A 20,814-nucleotide genomic window follows, 5' to 3' on the forward strand; every position below is an offset into this window, starting at 1 on the left:
CAAGGCCAGGTTGGATGGGGCTTTCAGCAACCTGGTCTAGTGGAAGATGTCCCTGCTCATTGTGGGGGGGGTTGGAACTAGATGATCTTTAAGGTCCCGTCCAACCCAAACCATTCTATGATTCTATGACAAAATACACACATTTATTATGGAAAGGCCTCCAGGTGACCTAGTCCTTACCTTTGAAAGGTGCCTTTCAAAGTCAGTGAAGGGAAACGGGTAATCCACAGCGCCATTAATTTTATGATGAGGCTTTTTTCTAAAGCAGTTCTGATGAATTGTGCATGTGTCTGCCTGACTGCAAAAGGAAAGATGTATGGTGATTCACCCAGGAGACATCTATGTTATAGAAGAAAGGCTGTACTTAAGTCAGATGACTCCTACTCGGGATTTTGTGTCCTGCTTCAATCTGTTTGTGACTGTGCAGATTTTTGAAGGTTATTGTCTTCCGCATTTTCTATTAATTGGTGTTGCCATAACTTTTGGCCCTGGCTACATAGATCCCAATGACAGGGACTGGCTTCTTTGTGTTACTATTCTTTTTATTGTGCTGGACACCCATGGCAACATGCACCATAAGCTATTTTTATTATTTAGCAAGGTTTACTATTTAGATTAGTTCATGGTAAGGCATCTAGGTCTATATCTGGTGATAGACATTGCTGCCAACATGGGACATGAAGCAGTAGTGTAAGGCACAGGCTTCCTGATAGAGCTCTCAGTCCCACCACTCAATGGCACTGCTGATGATATTGAAGGGGTGACAAAGTGATGTCAACCACTTCAATGCTCAGTCGCAGACTCAGTTACCGTCCCTGGTTTTGACAACGATAAGTGATATCTTAAGTTAATGGGGAGAACTCCATTTGCTTTCTCCTATCCTCTGCATAACCAAAGCCTAGCTGATAAAGAGAGAAATTCTCCCTACTAAGGGGAGGGAGATACCAGGCCCTGTAACTGGCCAGTCTTTGCATATTGTCCACTCCTGCACTACTGCAGAAGGTTGCTCAGAGATTGACAGTGCCATCAGCTGATCAAAGCATGGACCAAGACATCGGAGACCCTCAACCAACAGCAGCCCCCATGAATATTCCCAGCACCCTTCAGCCTTGGCTGTAAATCATCCAACTTTCAGATGGAAAATCACATAGTCACAAGATTCTCTCACATGCTAGAGCATGTACTTAGGGATCATAATGCAAAGGCTTTCACATAGAGTTTGCAGCAGCTATGACCAGGACAAAAAGGGGAATCACAACACAACAATGAATGCAAGAGGTTTTCATTTGTGGCCACATCCAGGTTACATCTACACTGGTCTTTAAAAGGGGCTAGGATCCATTCTTTTGTCTTGATGACAACTGCCACAGCTCATGCCTCCATAAGTGAATTTTCTTATTTCTCCAACCAGAATGTCCTCATTGGAAACATCGTTAGCCCACACTATGCTTCAGAGTGTGCCTGGGCATTGCCTGGGACAGATCCAGGGAATTCAGGCCATAACAGGGCCAGGGACCATGCCAAATGCTACATGTCCTAGGCAGTCCTCAAGTCCATGGTAGGACTAATACAGGTTAAAGGATCCCTGAATTGCCTGACTGGTGGATATCCATCCCTCTGGGGTGCAGTCCAGAACCACTTGTTGGACATTTTGAATGTCTTCGGCAAATGCCTGGGGGAACCTACGTTCCCAGGGCTGATCAAACACAGCAGGCAAGATGATGCCTGAAGGGATTGTCTTCAACCCTGCGTGCAGCTGAAAGAAGAGGAACCTGCAGATGTAGAGTTCATGTCCTTGGACTCCCCTTTTTTCTCTCAGAGCACTGAGCAGAACTCACTTATTTTTCTAAAAATACAGCAGGTGAGGGAGTTTTCCTCCCATCTGCAGAAGTACACCTGCTTTTTAGCCTAGAGTTTAGTGTGTTTAAGCCAGAATTTGAGAGATGTGAATACAATTTCTTTCTCTGCTTGGAGAGGTTCAATTTCCCATCTCAGACAGGGTGTGCAAACCACCAAAGTGAAGCACAGGCATGAGAAGAAAGGGGTAAGAGCTCTTTACAGGTTAACTGAGTCAGCGCTGGGACTCTGGATTTCTCTCTGATACCCTCTATGTGGAGACATGTGAGTTTTGTATCAAACAGCCCCTGGAAGAAAGACCTAAAGAACTCCTAGGGGAAGGGTGCTCACCGAGCCATGCTTACACTTTCACCCTTCTCCACATGAAACCTGCATTCCTTTCTGCCCAGTGGCAGTTTCATCAGGAGGGTGGAGAGCAACTCCACCCGAACAAGCCTACAGTCTTGTCATTAGCGCACACCCGAGAGAGGTGGAAGCTTCGATTAGCTGAACACCTCATCAAGCATCACTGCAGCCATGGGTACATGATTTCCCGCTAGTGAGTCAGAGATGAAGATGGTAGAGCCCACAGGCACAGTCATCCAAATGGTCCTGAGCAAAAATCTACCCTCCCTGAATCACAGGAGCTGAACTCAAGTTGGCTCAACACACTGATCGGTAGTCGCTCTATTTTCCTATACTCCAGCTATCACCATGGTATCTGCAAACCTCATAGCAGACTCCATCCTGCAAAGCAACTCCCGAGAAAGATGTTGACATCAGGTAGACGGATGTCATGGCTACAGTGCCACAGCCGCAGTGACAAATATGGTTAGTTGATGATCATCTCATGACAGAAGGATCCGTTCTGCTTGCACCTGGGACTGGAGTGGCTGTTGCTGTAAGACAACATCTAGTTCTGGGTTGGGCGATGCAGGGGAGAAGGTGGTAAATCAGAGGTGGTTCAGAGAAGGACCACTGGAAGGGTTAAAGCCCTGGAGGACAGACCTTCTGGAGAAGGAGTCAAAGAGCCCACCAAAGTCGATCAAAGGGATATCCTAGACAAAAAGCATCTTCATGGGGAAAGTAAAATCGCAACAGTGAGCAATTAAGTTTAGTAGAGGGGTGTAATGAGAGCCACTGGCTGTGGAAGCTGCATAAATCAGAGCAGAAATATTTTACAGAAGGGTAATTTTACACATGGCTGATAACCAACCACTGGAACAGCTTATCAAAGCTTGGCGTACACTTCTGTCACAGGACATCTCTACAAAATTCAGTTTCTTTTTAATTTAAACAGGAATTAACTATAACAGAAGTTAGATCAGATAGTTATAAAGCACATCGCCGCCTTGCCTCTGAACACTGAATTTACATCATCTGCCTTTCCTTGCATATGTGATAAGCAGAGAAGGATTATATCTACCCAGATTACCTTATAAATAAGGACAGTCTCACAGGGACAGGCTGGTAGTGGTTTTGGATTGATACCTCTGAAAATTCAGAGAGGCTTTTGGCACACAAGTCTTCCTCCCTACACACCATGCCTCATTTATATTCTCAGATCTTCAGACCTGAAGTGACATTTCAACTGAAGTCCCTTATGGCTCCTGTCAGTCAGTGCTCAAAACCTTGCTCAGGGTTTATTCCACCACCAACAAAGACAGATGGGAATTTAGGTCCTCCTGAGTCCTACAAGCTGTCTAAGGCTGTCCTAACTGCTATATCAAACCACTTCTTTCACATTTATCAAGCTCCATCTCAAAGCAGGTGGGATTTCTACCCTGCCTTTGTTTTTAGAAAGAACACAACTTTTCCTAGTGTTTAAGACCCTACCTCTGATTGCCAGTCCCATTTAAATCACGCTAGTCTTAGCTCTAGTGCAGTGTGATGTTTTAGCTTACAGAGCTTTTCTTTCTGTAGCTCTGTTTTCAATGTCTGCAATGTATTTCTGGGGAAAAAATCGTATCTCCACACAACCTCTGCTCTGCTAAGCTAAAAGGGGCCGGTGTTTTCCAGTGTCATCCTTTCAGGTGAATCCTGTTCTCCCAGTCTTCCCATTAGTTTCCATCTGCCTTTTTTTTTTTTTCCATCAGGACCCCATTTTTTCTTGATAGGGGCAATGAAATTCCAGGTGAGAAGCCTCCAGGGCTTCATGCCAGGGTGCTAGCACTTCCATAATCACCCTGCTAACAGCCTCCCTTAGACCCCAACACACAACTTGACATCACCTGTGTTTGTCTTTGTTTTCAGGGCTCCATCCTGAGGCTCCTAGTTATCGTTAGATCAGCTAATACCTGTAGGCTTTCCCTTTCCTCCACAAACTTACTGGCACACTCCCAACTTCTCTCTCCCTGAAGTCTGGCACTCTCGCACCCTCAGCCAGTCTGCAGGAGCTTTAACAACCCCAGCTCCTGTGGTTTCCTGATGCCTTGCCTTAACGGCCAGATCTCAAACCTTTTCAAGCCATTAGACAGAGTTAAGTGGCTGTGCACTGGCCAGAGGCAAACAATCCTACCGCGCTGATACATCCCATGACCGGTGATGGACAGCCTCCACCAAGCTGGACAGACTCATTTAGTTTCCTATTTATATCACTAGTCCTTCAACCACACTGATATATTCCAAGGATTTCTCAGTATGCAATGCCTTTCAAGTGCAGGCAGACCATTAAAACATGCCTGTGTGACATCTCCATTTCAGCAAGGTATACAGAATCTGTCAAGCAACGTTTTAGTGTTGTGAACGCTGGAGTGCCAACCCTGCCATGCTTAGCTATTGAGGTATAACCACCTTGAATGCTTAAAGCACTGGATCTTTTCCAGTATCATGGGTGTTAATTAAGATATTGCTCAAAAGTGCCTTGAACTGCCCAGTTACAAGAAAGGATCTGGATGTAATCAGGTCTGGTGGCTTTCACAGAGCTGAGTTTTTCCTATATACCCAGAGAGGTATATCTGCTGCTCTGACAGCACAGCAAGATAATATAAAGATAAATTATAGTTTTCACTCTCACAGCTAAGAGAGCATTAGGGTGCACATCTTTCCCTCCCTTTCCCACGGCACAGTACTGATTCCACCACCCCAGCTCGATCAGCTTTGTGTCATCCATGACTGTGGAAATTTTCATTAGCAATGCTTCTCGAGTTACTGAGAACCGTTTAGGGAGCAGCGCTTCCCAAAAATCCTCATTCTCAAACTGGGAGAAAAAGGATAGGCTGCTGGGAATGGTAGCAATGTCCATGTGCATTGCCACAACTAACCTTTGACATTAATGACCCCCAGTCATTAAATCAGCTTGCGCACTCACTTTGTCTCCATCCCTGAAGTCTCTGAGTGCTTCACAGTGACTCACAAACTTTCCTTCATTGGCTTATTCAGCTGTTTTAAGGGAAATAGCATAATGCTGGGGTTTTCCACTCTGGATCACAACAACAACAACAACAGAAAGTCTATCAATTTTTCCTCTGAAATATAAAATGCCATTGGCTCAGTCAAAAGGGAGGAGCAAAGCATTTCTCCCTAACTGCACGCTTTTTAAGCTGTTTCCACAAATACTGTATAAATTAAAAAAAAATTATTATGTTTGAAAGGGTTGCCTTGAAATGCATAAAGTGAAATTTTCTATCAGGAAGGTACTGCAGTGGGAAAATTGAATCATTCCTTCACATTGGGTTTATTTCCCAGCTTCAGAATAAAATTAGGTGAATAGCTGACAGTTTTACAAAAGAAGGCACAGTGCCCTGCTCTGCCAGCATGACCCAGGACTTGAAATAAAATGACATATCCAAATTCCAGAATTGGAAACACCATCTCCCATGCTCACCTCCACTGGCCTTTCAGTGACTCCCATGCCCAGCAGCTCAGCACCAGGGCTCGGTTAATAACTAAGCCCCTGGGAGCCAGAAACCAGGCTTGCTTTTGCACTGGATTTGGGAAAATAGACATGTTTGGGGTAAACCCAGCCACGCCAGCTTCCCGCTTGCCAGCCCAGGGAGCAGTAGGCATGAGAACATGGCACAGGTTTTGGTGAGGCTGAGCCAGCATGTGTGGAAGCCCAGCCCGCTGCCGCTTGCATCTTGACTGTTGTTGCCCAATGCAACACACATGACACAACCCAGTTCTTGGCTCGCGGAGCCAGACGTGAAGGAACAAACATATCTTGTCACATTCCCCATCCAAGCACTGGCGTGGGGCCACCCCTTGCAGTGCAAGATGTGTTTTTCCTTTTCCATGGCACCAGCCCCAGGACATAAACCTGAAGAAGAGATGACGTATGAGAGGAGTCTGCTTGTTGCGGTGACGTCACCTCCTTGGGGAACTTGTTTCTCTACAAATCCCAATCCAGTCTGGAGCTGAGTTCTCCCCTGATCACGCCAAGGGAATCCGCCCACAGGATCAACAAGAGGTGGAGGGTGGGAAAACATATAAAGGTCCCTGGGAGCAGCTCTCCTTTACTGCCCTGGCTGCACGCATCTGCTCTCAGCATGAAGACACTTCTGGTTGGGCTCCTGCTTGGCCTGGCATTCATGGAGTTGGGTAAGACCGCTGCATTCCTGACACCCCGGGGACCCCCTGGGAAATGCCTGGGAGGGGAGGGGAAAGGCATCAATAGAAAAAGATCTGGTCATCTCCAGGTAGGGGAAATAACACCCTTATGTATTTAAGAAGGTCAGTGGAGAGGGTGAATGGGGAAAGAGGATATGCATGCCTGGCAGGGAGAGATGTGACACTTGACAGAGAGCCATTCACATCATTTGGATGCATAGGTGGTTGACTGACACCCAACCCTGCTCATACTGTACCCTGGGATGGAGGGGACCAACACGTCGCTTTGTAAGACTAAGGAGTGAATGACAGTCACATGGCATAGGGCAGTACAAGCTCTTAAGCTGCCAACTTTTCCCCTCAAGGATGGGATGGGGTATGTTCATCCTGAGCTCCTGCCATCCTTAAAACCTCCCAGCTGGCTGCTGGAAGCTCTGAAAACCAGAGGGTGAGGCTTCAGTACAGATATGGGCAAGGATATGAGAAATAACTCCAAGGATTTTGGAAAGGTTCATTTAACCGCCAGCTCTAGGGTTTTCACTAATTTCTAGAGATTAGGGTATAGGTGGAGATAGGCAATTCTTCTGGGTTTGTTTAGGTTTGGTGTCTGACAGGGATGGGTCTTGGGCAAGCTGGTAGCAGGGTCTGGTCATTGCTGTGTTCTTACTCCATCTATTTGTGACCCACTGCAAATACATCCTTGGCCTGGAACAGAGTCATCCTTGGGGTGACACCAACCCAGTGGGTTTTAACCTACAGCCCATGGGCCCCAGAGATCCTCACACTCCTTTCATGGGACTCTGAAAGATCTCAGAGGAAAGGCAGCCTGGGCAGAAGTTGAACACCTTTATCTGGAGGCATGGCTACATGGAGATCATTCAAAGGGTTGCAAATGCAAGAAGGTTGAAAGGCATACGTCCTGCAATTCTTTATGCAAGGAAGTGTTTTGGGTCTCTTCTTCAGGCTGCTTTGCTTTTTTTAATCCCCCTACCCTCATTACTCTTTCTACCTGTCTCTAAAGCAAACCCAACTGCTGGCTGAAGGACATGGTCTGGGTCAAACCCACCACAGGACTGAACTAGGACAGGGGTGGTTACTTCTATACAGCTACTGCAATTTTTTACATTTCAGTACCTGTTGTTTTTCTTTTTTTCTTTCTTTCTTTCTTTCTTTCAAGAAGTTTCACAGGAGTTTCTTTTCCTCCTTCTGGGTCTAGGCCTGTCCTGGATTTAATGGGTTTGCTGAGGAACTGACAGAGCAGATTTCTACCCAAAGGTCTCAGAGTGCTTTATGGAAACAGAGACACATCACCACTGTTTGCTTTATAACTGAGAAGGAGGCAGAAATGGAATTTCTGGGATGATCCAGTGGGAGGCAACTGGTCTAAGCACAGCTCTTGCAGCTGAGGAATATGTCTGTGACCATTTGTCTTCCAGGCATTTGATATCAAGGGGTAGAAAGTACTGTTGGACAGTGATGAATGGTGAATTATTGGCTTCAGATCAGGACACAGCACTCTCCTCTATGTTCAGTTCTTCTCTTCTCTTCTGGTCCTTATGGTTTTGGGCTTTCTTCTTCCACTGCAACCTTCTTACAAAATCAATGTCCTCTGAGTGGCCCACCCAAAGTCAGTGAAAGATAAGGAGGCTGAGAATTTTCTTCCTTAAACGTGCTTTTAACTGGAAGTAACTCCCTCAGAGCCCATGGCACTGCCCTGCTCACCCATGAAAATGGTAAGGTTTGGAAACCTGCTCAACCCAAAGGTTGCAGATCAGTTTCTCAGATGCTTTAAGCTAGCACTGCTCCATCCAGCCATCCATTAGCCAGTCCTACACACTCACAAACATCCCTATGCTTGTCAGGTTGACAATGTTGTGCGTTCTCTCTCAGTGGGCACTACATGTTAAAATATAAAACAACCTCTCACGGGTCATTTGGAAAGGTTCTACCAAGGTCCTCAGCTCGGGTAAACAGGGACAGCTCCAGCGCACCTATTTACAAAGGATATGGCCATGAGAACACCAGCACTGCTCACATTTAAAAGTCCTTCCTACCTCTGCAAAGAGGACAAAGAAGGTTTTTGCATCGTGTAGGTTCTATTGCACAGCTGAATTTTCCAAAGGAGGTGCTGAAAGTAGTAGATGCCCTGAAAATTCTTTCTAGAGTCAGGTGTTCAAACAGCTGCCTTCAAAAATGTTTATCCTTATCACAAAGTCCCAGAGGTTTCTCTCTTAACAACAGATGCTGCAGAACTAGAACAAGAAAACATCGTCTCTCTGCAATTTTGCCAATAGATGGCAGTGGACACATTTGGGTGGTTCTTCAGCTGCCGTGTTGCTAGAAGGCAGGTAGGATAGAAAATATCAAACCAGGCTGGTTTCTGTCATCAAGCCACAGCAGCACGACTCCAAAAAATATGCACACTGGGTATCTGCCAACTGCGGACGGACGGGTCTCATACCGAGAATTTTGAGCAACTGCTGTGATCAGTGCTTGCATATATAAAGATGTCCCTCTTTTGGCAGGCAGCCAGCAAGAGCTCTATAGCATCATCTCCTTTAAAAAGCAGCAGTAGCCCCTGATGAAAGTATTTTTTAGGCCACATCGAGCCCTTAGGATCTCTGATATGGCTCTGAAATTTAAATTCTGCTCTCAGTTACAAAGTTCTGCAGAAATCCCTCTAAACAAGCCCAAAGAAGCTGTCACTGTGGGTGGAGGGATGGGGGAACTGCCAGTCTTTCAGTGCTGGTGAATGCTGCTCTCAACGGAAGGAGCTATTTTGCTCTGTGTTACAGCATTTCTTAGAGAGGATGCAAAGATCCTATCACAGCTGCTCAAGCAATAGATCCTTCTAGATCCCTGCTCTTTTTGGGCTGCTGAGCCCCCAAGGTAGTGATCACGCTCAACTCCCGCAACACCAGCCTTGTCCTTTGGTGCTGGGCTTTGGTCTTTCCCCCCTGCCATATCTAAGCTTTGCCTTTGCCTCCAGATGTGCTTAGTTTCTGGGATCACTGCATCTTGGTCTGGGCGGGGGGATGAAGCACTGACCATCACGTAGTCCCCACCCCAGATCAGAGAACCTGCAGACTTGCTGTCTGTCTTCACTGCTGCGACCACCTCAGACCCATTCTGTTCCCCTCTGCAGCCCAGTCCCTACGATGTTACACGTGCAAGGAACCAACGGACATTGATCGGTGCAGAACAGCCACCCTGTGCCCCCCGAAAGCCACCGTGTGCACCACAACGCTGCACTCTGTAGACTCGGGTAAGTTTCGTTTCTTGATTGGAGTGCTCGCAAGGAGAGATCATGGAATTACAGAATGGTTTGGGTTGGAAGGGACCGTAAAGATCATCAGGACTCACTCTGCTTACTCTGTTTTACCTTTCCTACCCCTATGCCCTTATGGACCCTGAACCTGTAGATGTCTGCAAACATACCGCAGAAACCCAGGGGCTCTGTCCTTGTTTGTAGATGCTTTCACCTAACACCAACTGTCTCACCAATGACCATGCCAGCGTTACACCAGCGCTTCTTGGCCCTGCCAACTTCTGTGCAGAGCCGTTGCAGGAGCAACTCACCTGAACAAAATAGACAGGGACTTGTGTTCCTTGTCCATGCTACAATAAATTTGGAAGGAGGAGGAGGGAGAGAGGGACTCGGCAGGGAGAACTGGCAGACCTGTTCCTACAAAGAGCAGTCTGGATTACAGGCACCCATGGATTAGAGATGCTCAACACCTTGCTTGCCTCTATTTACCTATAAACACTTTACTTTTAATTCCCCTCCATTAAACAAAGTCAGTGTTTCTCAATGCCAGCTGTCTGCACCTTCCTTTGCGATTTCTTTCTCTCTCTTATCCTCCTCCTCCTCTCCAATCTGCCTGTTTCAGGTTACCCCTTTTTCGGCAACATCACCGTCACCAGAAGCTGTGAGGAGGAATGCCTCGCCTATAACGGGATAGGGGCAACCAGACCCAAGTCATGCTGCTACACCGACCTCTGCACCGATGACACCAAGAGCAGCAATGGGGTGGCAAGCAGCTCTGCAGCGCTGGGTCTGATGGCCATGGTTTTTGGGACGGTCCTCCAGTGCGCTCTGTAATGTCGCAATGGCCCGTGCTCCAGCCAAAACACCCCCCCCCCCCCCGCCAAGCTGTCTCATGAACATTTAGATGCCTTGGGAATAACTTTCGCTGATGTGTGGCTTCATCCATCTTCAATGCTGTGAATTCAAGCGGATTCAAGCCAAGAGTTTGGGCACCTGGACCTAAAACCCTCAAATTTCCAGTTTCCAGCTACTAAGCAGATGTTCCTCGCCTTCAGCTGCTTCTGGTCCTCAGGACCCACATCTTCCCTTTTCCTCTGTGGGGAGCAGTAGTGGATGAAGCATTGCAGCTCTGCACAGCAGGAGGGACCGGGCAGTGCCATGAAGGCTGGCGTTCTGGCATCATCAGCAAGAGCAGGGGCTGTACACACACTGAACATGGACAGTGCTTTTTTTCCCAGGTTTCCCCAAGCTCCCACACAACCTGTGCCTGTATGCCTCCAATAAATCCCTATGCACAACCCCCGAGAAAATCCTGCAACACTCCAACAGGAGCTTGGCTTATTTTCTTTCCACTTTTGGTGTCATCTCCTGAGTCAGAGCAGCAGGTGGATATTTGTTCCCACTTACTACCTGCTCAGCAGAGTGTGGCTTGCAACTGCAGAGAGCTGGCACTTAATTCTGTCTAGAATAAGCTATGGAATGAGTTCAGAAGGGCTCAGCCTTCATGTGTTGAGCTGGGATGTATTTCTGTAAAGCTCTAAACATGCCCTGGACTAACAGGCCAGGGCAAGTTAGACCTGCAAAAGCAAATTTGGGAGTTTGGCTAGCCAAAACCCTCAGGAGCCCTTTGCCTGAGCTCGGGTTGCAGTCAGAGCTCCTGAATTTCCCTTCCCAGATGATTTACAGAGCATTTCAAGCAACTTCTTCTGTTACTCTGCCCTCCTCCATCCCTTCACAGCAGGGACTGCAGGAAAGGAAAAGTAATGATTATCCCAGATCCTCAACTCTGGGAAATGCCAACGGCTTTACTCACACTGGTTAACAGCACTATTGTGTCCCAGCTGAGGATTTGCTCCATTCTCCCTTGCAGCAGCTGTAAGATTGATTTTGATGCCCTGTCTGCTGTAAAAACAGATGGAGAGGAAGCAGATACAAATGAGCCAGGCGTGCCCAGCTCGCAGACCTCTCTGGTCGGGAAGAGCTGGGCAATTTGCCATTTGCTCTGTTCCTATTGCCAGGGCTCGTCCAGGGGAGCAGGAGGCAACCTGCAGGAGCAAGGACAGAGTGGAGCATGGGTATATCCCATGCACCATCCTTGTGTGTTCATGCCATCCCTGCAACCTCCCCTGTGCAAAGTCTATTTTTTCTCCATTTTTTTTTCCCCATTTTCCACTCTGTTTCCATAAGACATCAGCCAGGAAACCAAAGGAATAAGCAGAGGGCCTGTTTTTTTCATTGCACAGAGGAAATTGTTTCTCAAGGTCTGTCTCGGTACCATTTGCAAGAAAACTTTGACAAGGCATTGTGTTCCTTGGCAGAGGGCCCTGTGCAAGCCTGGGGCTCAGGAGGATGATGAGCCCTTTTGTTCTGGAGGTGAAATGCTCTGTGCTTCACTAGAACACTTACAGTTTCCCTGCAACACCCTTGCAATGCTGAGGTCTGTGGAGGGAAAATGCCATTGAGAGTATAATGATTGTGAGTTACTCAAATACTGATGTTACACCCGCCCTTGCAGACACAGAGCACCAGCTTCTGCTTCCTACTCGTCTGTTCTCTGTTTCCCTGCTTCAAAAACAGTCTGATGTGTCAGGCCACATCAGCAAACCACCATCACTGCCATCCTTAGATCAGATCCACTTTTCTATTCTGGATTCAAGCTCTGGAGTCAGGCATTGTCCCCAGTGGCTTTTCCATGCTGGCTGCAGGGTCCTGTGCCATGCTAACATGGGCTGAACTTTCCTCCATCTATTGCACACGCAGATGGGGCAGGGTCTGGATAGAGGGACTGGGAGGGTAAGGATTCCCTTCTGGGTGAGAATCTAGCAAATAAAGTTGGATCTTCCAGTTTTAAGCCTGCAGCATCTTTCTTGTGCGCTCAGCCTTCACCTAGGAAAGGAGCGTGGGGCAGCACAGGTTGCAGGGAGGGCATGTCTCTGGTTGGTTTTCTGCAGCTCCCCAGCTGCCCTGTGGCAGAGAGGGGAAAAGCTACAGAAGGGGACAAGCAGGGGAATGCAAAAATACTCCTTTGAAGAGCTAGATTTAAGGCTATCCCCATTAGAAGAGGAGGGGGAGAAGGGTAACGTACTGTTCAACATTACAGGAGGCTCATCTGGGGCATGCACAGAGAGACCAGGGAAGGGTTCGTGGTGCAGCTTCTCTTGCAGCAGGCAAAGAGAAAGCAGCTGAGCTCAGCACAGCAAGGCAAGCAGGCGGCTGGGAGCAATTTTTTGGGGTCCCCTCTGCGCTGCAGGGATGCTGCAGGTGGGACCCACTGCCCTCCTTGTGTCACTGGTTCTGGCTGCGAGCATCCTGCATCACACTGCGCTGCACCTGGGACTCGCCAGTTAACGTGGCTCCATCAGCAGAGCAGCGAGCTTCCACCTTAGCCAAAACAGAGCCAAAGGCAGGGTTTAGCTTCAAAGCACTTGTAATATGTTCCTACATTAGGCGAGGTGAAAAGCCCTTCACCCAGAGTGTCAGGTGTACAAAATGTCCTTTTGCGTTAATATTCATCTGTTCACACAGTGTTAGCTGTAAGCCACAGGCTGAACTGTCGTCACCGGCAGCCCTTGCAAAGTTTGATTTGCTGCTGGTTAGGCTATTGCTTTTATTTCTTCTTGCTATTTGGTCCCTAGGAGTTAAACCCAACAAGTACTACTGCCCCAGCAAATGCAGGACACTGCCAGGGGATTCAAAGGAGTTGGCAGACTTTTGCGTCACTGGGTCGAGTGGACATACGGAGGGAGAAGTTTAAATATAGTCTGAATAAAATAGAACAGAGAAAGATGTGTCTCCAAAGGGCCATAAAAAGTCTTGCAGCCTCTCGGCCCTGCAAGATGAGGCTTCAAAGCAGGCGGCATCCAGCGCTGCTGTTGCTGTGTTGGAGGATTTTAACTGCCCCCCTGGGGGCTTGTTCTTCCCAGAAGTCATTCTGTGCACGTCCAGAGACTTTATCTCCTTATGCTCTATCTGGCCAAGAAGTTGCTTTTTCCATCACCTTCCAGCCCTTCTGAAAATGTGGGGCAGCCCTACAGATGTGCAGCTGCCCTACAGATGTGCAGTCCTGATCTGCATCACCTGCTTTCAGTTGTGAATCTGCAAATGCTTTCGTCCATCTAGAAATTAAAGCATGGCAGAGACTAAACTTTCAGGGAGGCGTCTGCAGACCCACATTGGTGAGGGTATTCAAACTGGTCTACCATGTTGAGTCCCACCTCCAGCCAGCCATCAGGGCGATATGTCTGCCTTGTGTGGCCTTTCCTCGTGGGTTCCATGAGTCTTGAAGGTGGAGTGGATATTTCAGTGGATAGTTCCTCCTCTGGAAACACAGTGCACAACCAGCCTTGGCTTGGGCTGGATCAAGACCCAGGTTCATTCATGCTGCTTTAACTTGGGCAAGATTCCCACAAAGGTATCGCTGGCGCTGTGGGCAAGAAAAACTACACAAACAGCATGATTAATACTTAGAGGACCAGGGTTTCCAGCAGGGATCATTTGCGGTTGCTTTCCACAGCAGGACACTGGTCACATCATGTGTAGCCATGAGTGGTGGTAGTTATCCTGGCATACCCTGATTGCAGGCTGGTTCAAGCTGCAAGGTGGAAAACAGCAGGAGCTGTTTTGCTGCTTGATTTCTTTTAATTTTATATATTTTGTCTTCTTTGGGATGGAGGGGGGGGGTGGGGAAACCATACAGCTCTTTTGGTAGGTGCATTAATCCAGGTGGGCATGAAAGAAAAAGGGACAAGACAGGGGCAGAAATTATTGCAAAATGCCAAGAGAAGAAAAAAGAATGGGATATTTTTGCAGTCCAGACATTTAATGTAAAACAGAGCTCTGATGTAATCAAATACAGAAAGAACTCGTAGTTCTTGCTAAAAATACCTATCTAGAATATAAATATACATTAGCATGTAGCTGCAAGGCTTATGGAGATATCTGCCACAGTCTTATATTTACAGATAGGGATTTAAATGTTTAATACTGCACATTCAAAAGAAAGTCACTTCATCTGAAGTAGCTATTAATTATAGAATGCGCTTGGCAGGACTGAAGTGCAGCAGGAGTGATATCATTTTCAATATCACTCCCAAATTATTTCTCATCTAAAACCTATCATGTGCACTTTTTTTTTTTTTTAAAGAGATCTATTTTTCCATATTAGGACTTGAATGACTTGGAATGGCTGTCTCTGACACACCGGCACATCCTCTCTCAGATATCTTCATTGCTCTCCTGCACAACTCTCACATCCCTAATTCCAGAGAAATACAAATCCAAAGCCTCTTTACTCAGTATGGCCCCAGGTCTGAGAACAAGACAAATCCCCTAAAAATGAGGTGAAAGGAAACTATAGGGTGTCTGAAGCGGGTAGGTAGAGGGGGCAAGGGAGGTAAGCACAGCATCATGGTTGGTATCTCAATTTAGCAAAGTCATTTTGGGTCACGAGAGGGATGCTTAGAGTATTGTAAAAGGATGGGGCAGATGGCCCGTGTCTGCATTAACTGCCTTCGCTGCATGCCTTCATCCCCATTCCCTGGGGCTCCAGTCTACAGTTTGCCACGAGGTTTTAAAAAATACTAAGTGTGTCAGTTAATCATTCTGTGCCCTACCTGAGGCTGGTCTGGATCCTGATTCCCTTTCCCTGGTCAGTCCCTACTAAACAGACAGGAATTGTCACACATTGGTAGCTCCAGACATGGTCTTGCAACACATCTTTAGTGCCAAATGAGCTTTAAATTTCTGAACACACTTAGTAAATGTGGGTAAGGACATTGTGCCTTGGGGTGAACCAATTTTGCACTAGTCCCTTGTGGCCGTATTGCTGAAATCCATGCAAATCCACAACCTTAAAGGCAACCAAAAGCCATAGCATATGAAATCCATGGGTCAGATTCCCAAAAATCTAACCCAGTCATTGGAACAAAACCACTTCAGGCTCCCTTTATCCAGCAGGTCTCTTGAATTCAAGGGGTCAATACATTTTTCATGCCTTCAGGCCATTCCTCCCAATTGCAAGGTCAATTTGATGTGCCCTCAGTCACATCAGCGATGGCACACCGGTACTGAACCCTTGTCTGACTCTGCTTTTAACACACAGCCTTGCCCTGGACTCACCAGTATTTGGAGCAGTAGAGCTCACTCCGGTCTTGTTGACGGCTGTAGCTGGGACTGGCATGAACATCCCTTCATCTCCTTGCTTTTGCCCAATAATCTGAGAATGAGATATAAAAGTCTGCCTGGAAAAGGAGATTGAGTGATGTCAAGGTGCTCGTGTTGGTGCATTTGATCCTGCAGTACATTTGGACTTGCGAGGAGCAGGGTGAGGAGCACCCCGATGGTTGGGAGAAGTTTTGCACCTTCTTTGAGCCCTGCACACACCTTTGCTGCTTGGCTAGTTCCCCAGACAAAGCACAAACACAGGCAGAGGCGCAACGCTTTTCCACTTGCCTGCGTGAAATCCCGGGGGCGGGTGGCACTTGGCCAGTCGAAACTCTCCCGCAGGCAGCGGCAGGATTTCAGAGGGTGGCTGTGAGGCGGCAGTGATGGGAGATGCTTGCAGAGGGATGTGCCACCACTCCCAGTGAGGAACACCAACTTACAGTGGGCAGTGGTGTCCGGGTTCCCGGTGGCACCAGGATGTGCTCACCATGAGCTGGTGTGAGTGGCAGAACGGCAAAGCCTCATTAAAAAATGTGCTTTGATGCAGCTCTTCATCACGGATCCTCTGAAGCTTTAAAAAGGGCTGAGCTGTCTTCAGTCCCAGTACAGTAGAGTCTCTTCCACCTGAATATATGTTTTTCTGACACCCACAGGGACTTCACAAACTCTGGCCATGCAACGAATGCAAACCAGCAGCTGTATGTTGTTAGCTGTGCACGCACAAATCCACAATCAGATGAGCCGTGTCATTTTAAGGCTGGGCTAAAAACAAGCCAGAATTGGTTTTTAATCTTTCCTGGCTGCTGCCAATCTCCTGGCTCTGGGGAGAGACAACACAGGGGAAGAGGTGTTTTTAGTGTACAGACAGCTGTCGCTGTGTTTGGGGATGACATCCAAATCTGAAAAAGAAACAAACACCCAGGAGGTAATGACAGATTCTGATGCACTTACAGCGGAGGACGAAAGCCATCCTGGTGAGGAGGGGAGAGTTAATAGCAAGACATCTGACTTCTGCCCCAGAAAATAAGGGGTTTTAAACAAACTGCTGTCAACCACTAGCCACGGCCACCTTGGGAAAGGGGTCTAGTTTATCTTTGTCTTTGGGGAATGCAACTAGGAGATTTTTTTTTTTTAACCTGCTGATGTCCTCAGATCATGGTAGTGTTTTCTGCAAGCTTATTTTTGCTGTGCCAGCTCTGCGCAAAGACATCATGGGCTGGTTGGGGTTCTTCATGCATAGGAAGCCAGTTTAGGTGCCTCAAGGGGCTTTTACTGCTAAACTCGATGAGCACACGGAAAGGGTCTTCTCAGCTTTCAAGACTCAACTTTCATCCTTTCTTCTTCTTATCACTTCTTTAAAGAAAAAAAATTGACTGAAGTATATGCATCTTTGTGGCTCTGCTGGCAGAAGGCTGTTCAAGAGCCTCACAGCTGTGATGGTCAGAAACCACATTTATAATAAAATATTGCTCTTGCTTCTCCCTGCTCTGAGATGGCATTTCTATGGGCAGCTGGTCCTGTCTCAGATGTTTTAAGTTAAACAAGCCAGCCTGTTCTGATCTGCTCTTGGAAGATCAGCTCTCCAAGGACATCAAGAATTGAGCGGCATGGACTGTTTACGTGGAGAACAAGCACTGGGTCATCTTCAAGCTATGGTTACCTTGGGTGATCCAAGCTACGTGCAAGATCTCATGAGCTAGAAGGCCACCACAAAAAGGATCCTTACAGGATCTGTTGTTTCAGCGGTCTCCTGGGGAATGGTTGGGTTAGATAAAGGAGCTGAGAGTTGTTTTATTCAGGCAGTCTCTGAGCTACAATATTACCCCTTTATGAAGGCAGTTCATGAATCCTTGTCCAATGGAAAAACGTAGATGAGAGTCTCATCGGAGTCCTCTTGTTGTGCCAGTTTGCCTGAACAAAGCAGGGAAAGCAAGTGTTTTTCATCAAATGGGAAATGGGAATGAGTAGGCATTTCTGTCACCTAACCAGAGCACACATGTGAGAACCTGCCTTCCACTGGCAGTGCAAGGATGCATGCACAGGGCTGAGCTTCAGCTTTTAAGTCACCTTGTGAAATTCCTCTCAAACTCCTTAGAAAAAGGTTGGCAGACGTGCAACTTTTTTTTTTTTTTTTCCCCACAACTAATAAAATGCAATTGCTGGCAGGCTGTTGCTTTGATAAGCCACGAGGTCTGTGAGGAATAAACATCAAGTGTGTGCAGTCAAGCACTAACTTTCTGATCAGGAGACATGTATTTGGTCACACAAGTGCATCTAACCCCTATGGAAAATGCTGTGTCACACAATAAATAGCAGCAAAGTGTAAAGGGACCTTCATGCATTGAGTTTTCTTTTATTATTTTTTTTTCTGGAAACGTCTCAGGGTTAGCAGAGTCAGGTAGAATAGAATAGAATAGAATAGAATAGGGTAGAATAGAATAGAATAGGGTAGAATAGAATAGAATAGAATAGGGTAGAATAGAATAGGGTAGAATAGAATAGAATAGAATAGAATAGAATAGAATGGAATTTTTCTGTTGGAAGGGACCTACAATGATCATCTAGTCCAACTGCCTGACCAATTCAGGGCTGACCAAAAGTTAAAGCATGTTATTAAGGGCATTGTCCAAATGCCTCATAAACACTGACAGGCTTGGGGCATCAACCTCCTCCCTAGGAAGCCTGTTCCAGTGTTTGGCCACCCTCTCAGTAAAAAAATGCTTCCTAATGTTCAGGCTAAGCTGAGGTGTTCAGCTCCTCTTATTTATTTTATCCAGGTCTTATTCAGACTGTCTCTTTTCTCCACTTGCCCTGGACCCATGGATGTTTCCATGCAGCCCACCAACCTGTAGAGCTCAACCACCCTCCCCCACACCAGCAAGAAGCTGGATCCCACACCCTGCAGTGCTTGGGGGAGGACAAGAATGCTCTCGTCAAGCTGAGAAGTCACAGAGACCTGAGTCGGGGTGGTGGGATCCATCCCACAGAAGGCACAGTTGTCTCCCAACCTCTGAACCGTGGTGCCAGCGGTGTTTGGGCTAGGAGCTGTGGGGAGTGGTTGTGTGTTTTGAAAAGGCCAGGGCAGCAGGAGCACGTGCATGCGAGACTTTGCACGTGGGTGGATGGATGTGCCCATGGATGCTGGGCATGGATGTTATTGTTTCTCCCTAGTTGCTCAATAATCTCACTTGTTTACTTTGGCATGATCTTGACAGCCCTGGAGGCCAAGGGGGAGTTAATGGGTTTTATGGTATCCTGTAATCATGCAAACCTTGAAATAACATGTGACAACATGGTTGTTTTAGTAAGGAGTAGGCGCATCTAAGATTAATGAGGCTTTTAGGAGATGCTTTGTTTGTAGTTGGGCACCAGCTAGCTGTTAAGCACTACCTGCACCCCCCAGAAGTTTGCAGCTGATTGTCTCCAAGATCCTCGTGCTTTCTTTTGGGGGAGAAAGATACACATAGTCACCTCCTCCTGGCCTCAGCATTCAGGTAGAAAGAGCCCCGGGAAATGTCTCTGCCATGTCCTGGGTGTACCCAGTCCCAAGGGATTGACCATGCCACAGGGATCGGTGGTGGCAGGTTGCCACTAACCAGCTCTGCAGCCCACGCAGGTCCAGTACAGAGTGGGATCATCTTTTTCCTGATCACAGGAGGAGGCATAGAGCCCAAACTTTTCCTGTTCCTCATTTCATAGTATTGCTTCTCTCCTTGAAACTCAGTATCTGCCCAAGTCCTGGGCCAAATCCTGCCTCGAGTATAGGTCTGGAAAGATGCAGCAGAGTTAGCCACTACTGAAGTAAACAGCTTTTAGAGCAAACCAGGTCCATGGCATACCTGCAGCTCTTGAAATGCAGCGCTGTTATTTCTAATGTTTTTTTAATTCCTCACGAGGTTTTATTCTACTCTATTTTTGGTACTGAGATGTAGGTTTCCATTATAAATAGCTGCATATTCTAATTCAGTCTGATAACTAGGACAAGGATGCGCTGGGCATCCAGACCTTGATTTTGGGGAAGGAAGACTGCAACATTTCCAGCCAAGCTTCAGGCTTTCTGTGAGATCCTTCTCTCAGGAAAACTAGTACCTTTGCGTCTGGAAAGTGTCCTGCACTCCCTGGATATAAATCAAATGGGAGCACTGGTAAGAACTCATTGGCAAGCTGACAAATCATAGAAACAAGGCTTTGAAGCTCTATAGCAGCCTTCCCTCTGAGGAGCCCAGAATCTGAATTTAGACACAAGGACTTCAGCATCAAAGCTGGGTGATAAATATTCTTCCCATTTTATAGTCAAGGAAGCCATGCTGTAAGCCTGCGCATCCTTGTATGTGACACTGAACCAAAGCCCTTTGCAAAAATAAAACCCAAATGTTCTGCGTGGTTTGTGAACACTTTTAAATAACTAATTACTCCAAAGAAAATCAGAAGCAGGTTGCAAACATGTCCCGACAAACAGAAACGGTTCTGTTTGCAAGAAATATTGTTCACCCATGAATAAGGGAGAGCTGACGGATCAGGGCAACTGTGAAGGATGGCTCAGTTCCCATCCCACCCTCATCCTACCGTAGCCTGGGGAAAGTCTCTCAACCTATGTAATTCACTGTGGGCTTTGGATCAGGAATTCAATCTACATGTTTCCCAGCTGTTTGTGCAAAACATTATTACTGTTCATGCTGCTGCCTTGGGGCTTGGGAAGACAGATCTGTGCTCACAGAGGGCCTGCTCATGTGTGAAATAAGAGCAGCCAGTGAAAAGCAGCTGGATTGGCTCCCAAAGCAGCCCTGCTCTGCCCAGGGGGATGGATCACAGACCCCAGAGCTCCCTTCCAACCTCATCTGTATTATAAATCCAGATCTCCATCCTTACCAGAGAGCAACTCCTTGTTTTCTGCTTTACCCTCAAAATGCCTTTCGCTATACACCAGTTGCTGTCCCTTACAGCTGGGTGTCTTTTCAAATATCAGCAACAGTCTCCCTTCTCCCTCTTCAGAGGACTAG

The 20,814-nt window shown here is 47.0% G+C and overlaps 1 protein-coding gene across 1 annotated transcript; it reads left to right on the plus strand.

The window, feature by feature from the left end:
* Positions 1-6,069: 6,069 nt before the first annotated feature.
* On the plus strand, positions 6,070-12,809 carry LOC104316183 (secreted Ly-6/uPAR-related protein 1). The gene is made up of 3 exons (XM_009916472.2): positions 6,070-6,375; positions 9,530-9,649; positions 10,275-12,809. The coding sequence occupies exons 1-3, from the start codon at positions 6,324-6,326 to the stop codon at positions 10,484-10,486; spliced, it is 384 nt and encodes a 127-aa protein (XP_009914774.1). The 5' UTR covers positions 6,070-6,323; the 3' UTR covers positions 10,487-12,809.
* The last annotated feature ends 8,005 nt before the right edge of the window (positions 12,810-20,814 follow it).

The sequence above is a fragment of the Haliaeetus albicilla genome, chromosome 3 (assembly GCF_947461875.1).
Source record: "Haliaeetus albicilla chromosome 3, bHalAlb1.1, whole genome shotgun sequence".
Lineage (NCBI taxonomy): Eukaryota > Metazoa > Chordata > Aves > Accipitriformes > Accipitridae > Haliaeetus > Haliaeetus albicilla.

Coding starts and splice junctions, on each gene's coding strand:
- LOC104316183 (XM_009916472.2), top strand. CDS start 6,324: ATGAAGACACTTCTGGTTGGGCTCCTGCTTGGCCTGGCATTCATGGAG. Junction 6,376..9,529: donor CCTGGCATTCATGGAGTTGG/GTAAGACCGCTG, acceptor TCCCCTCTGCAG/CCCAGTCCCTACGATGTTAC. Junction 9,650..10,274: donor GCTGCACTCTGTAGACTCGG/GTAAGTTTCGTT, acceptor TGCCTGTTTCAG/GTTACCCCTTTTTCGGCAAC.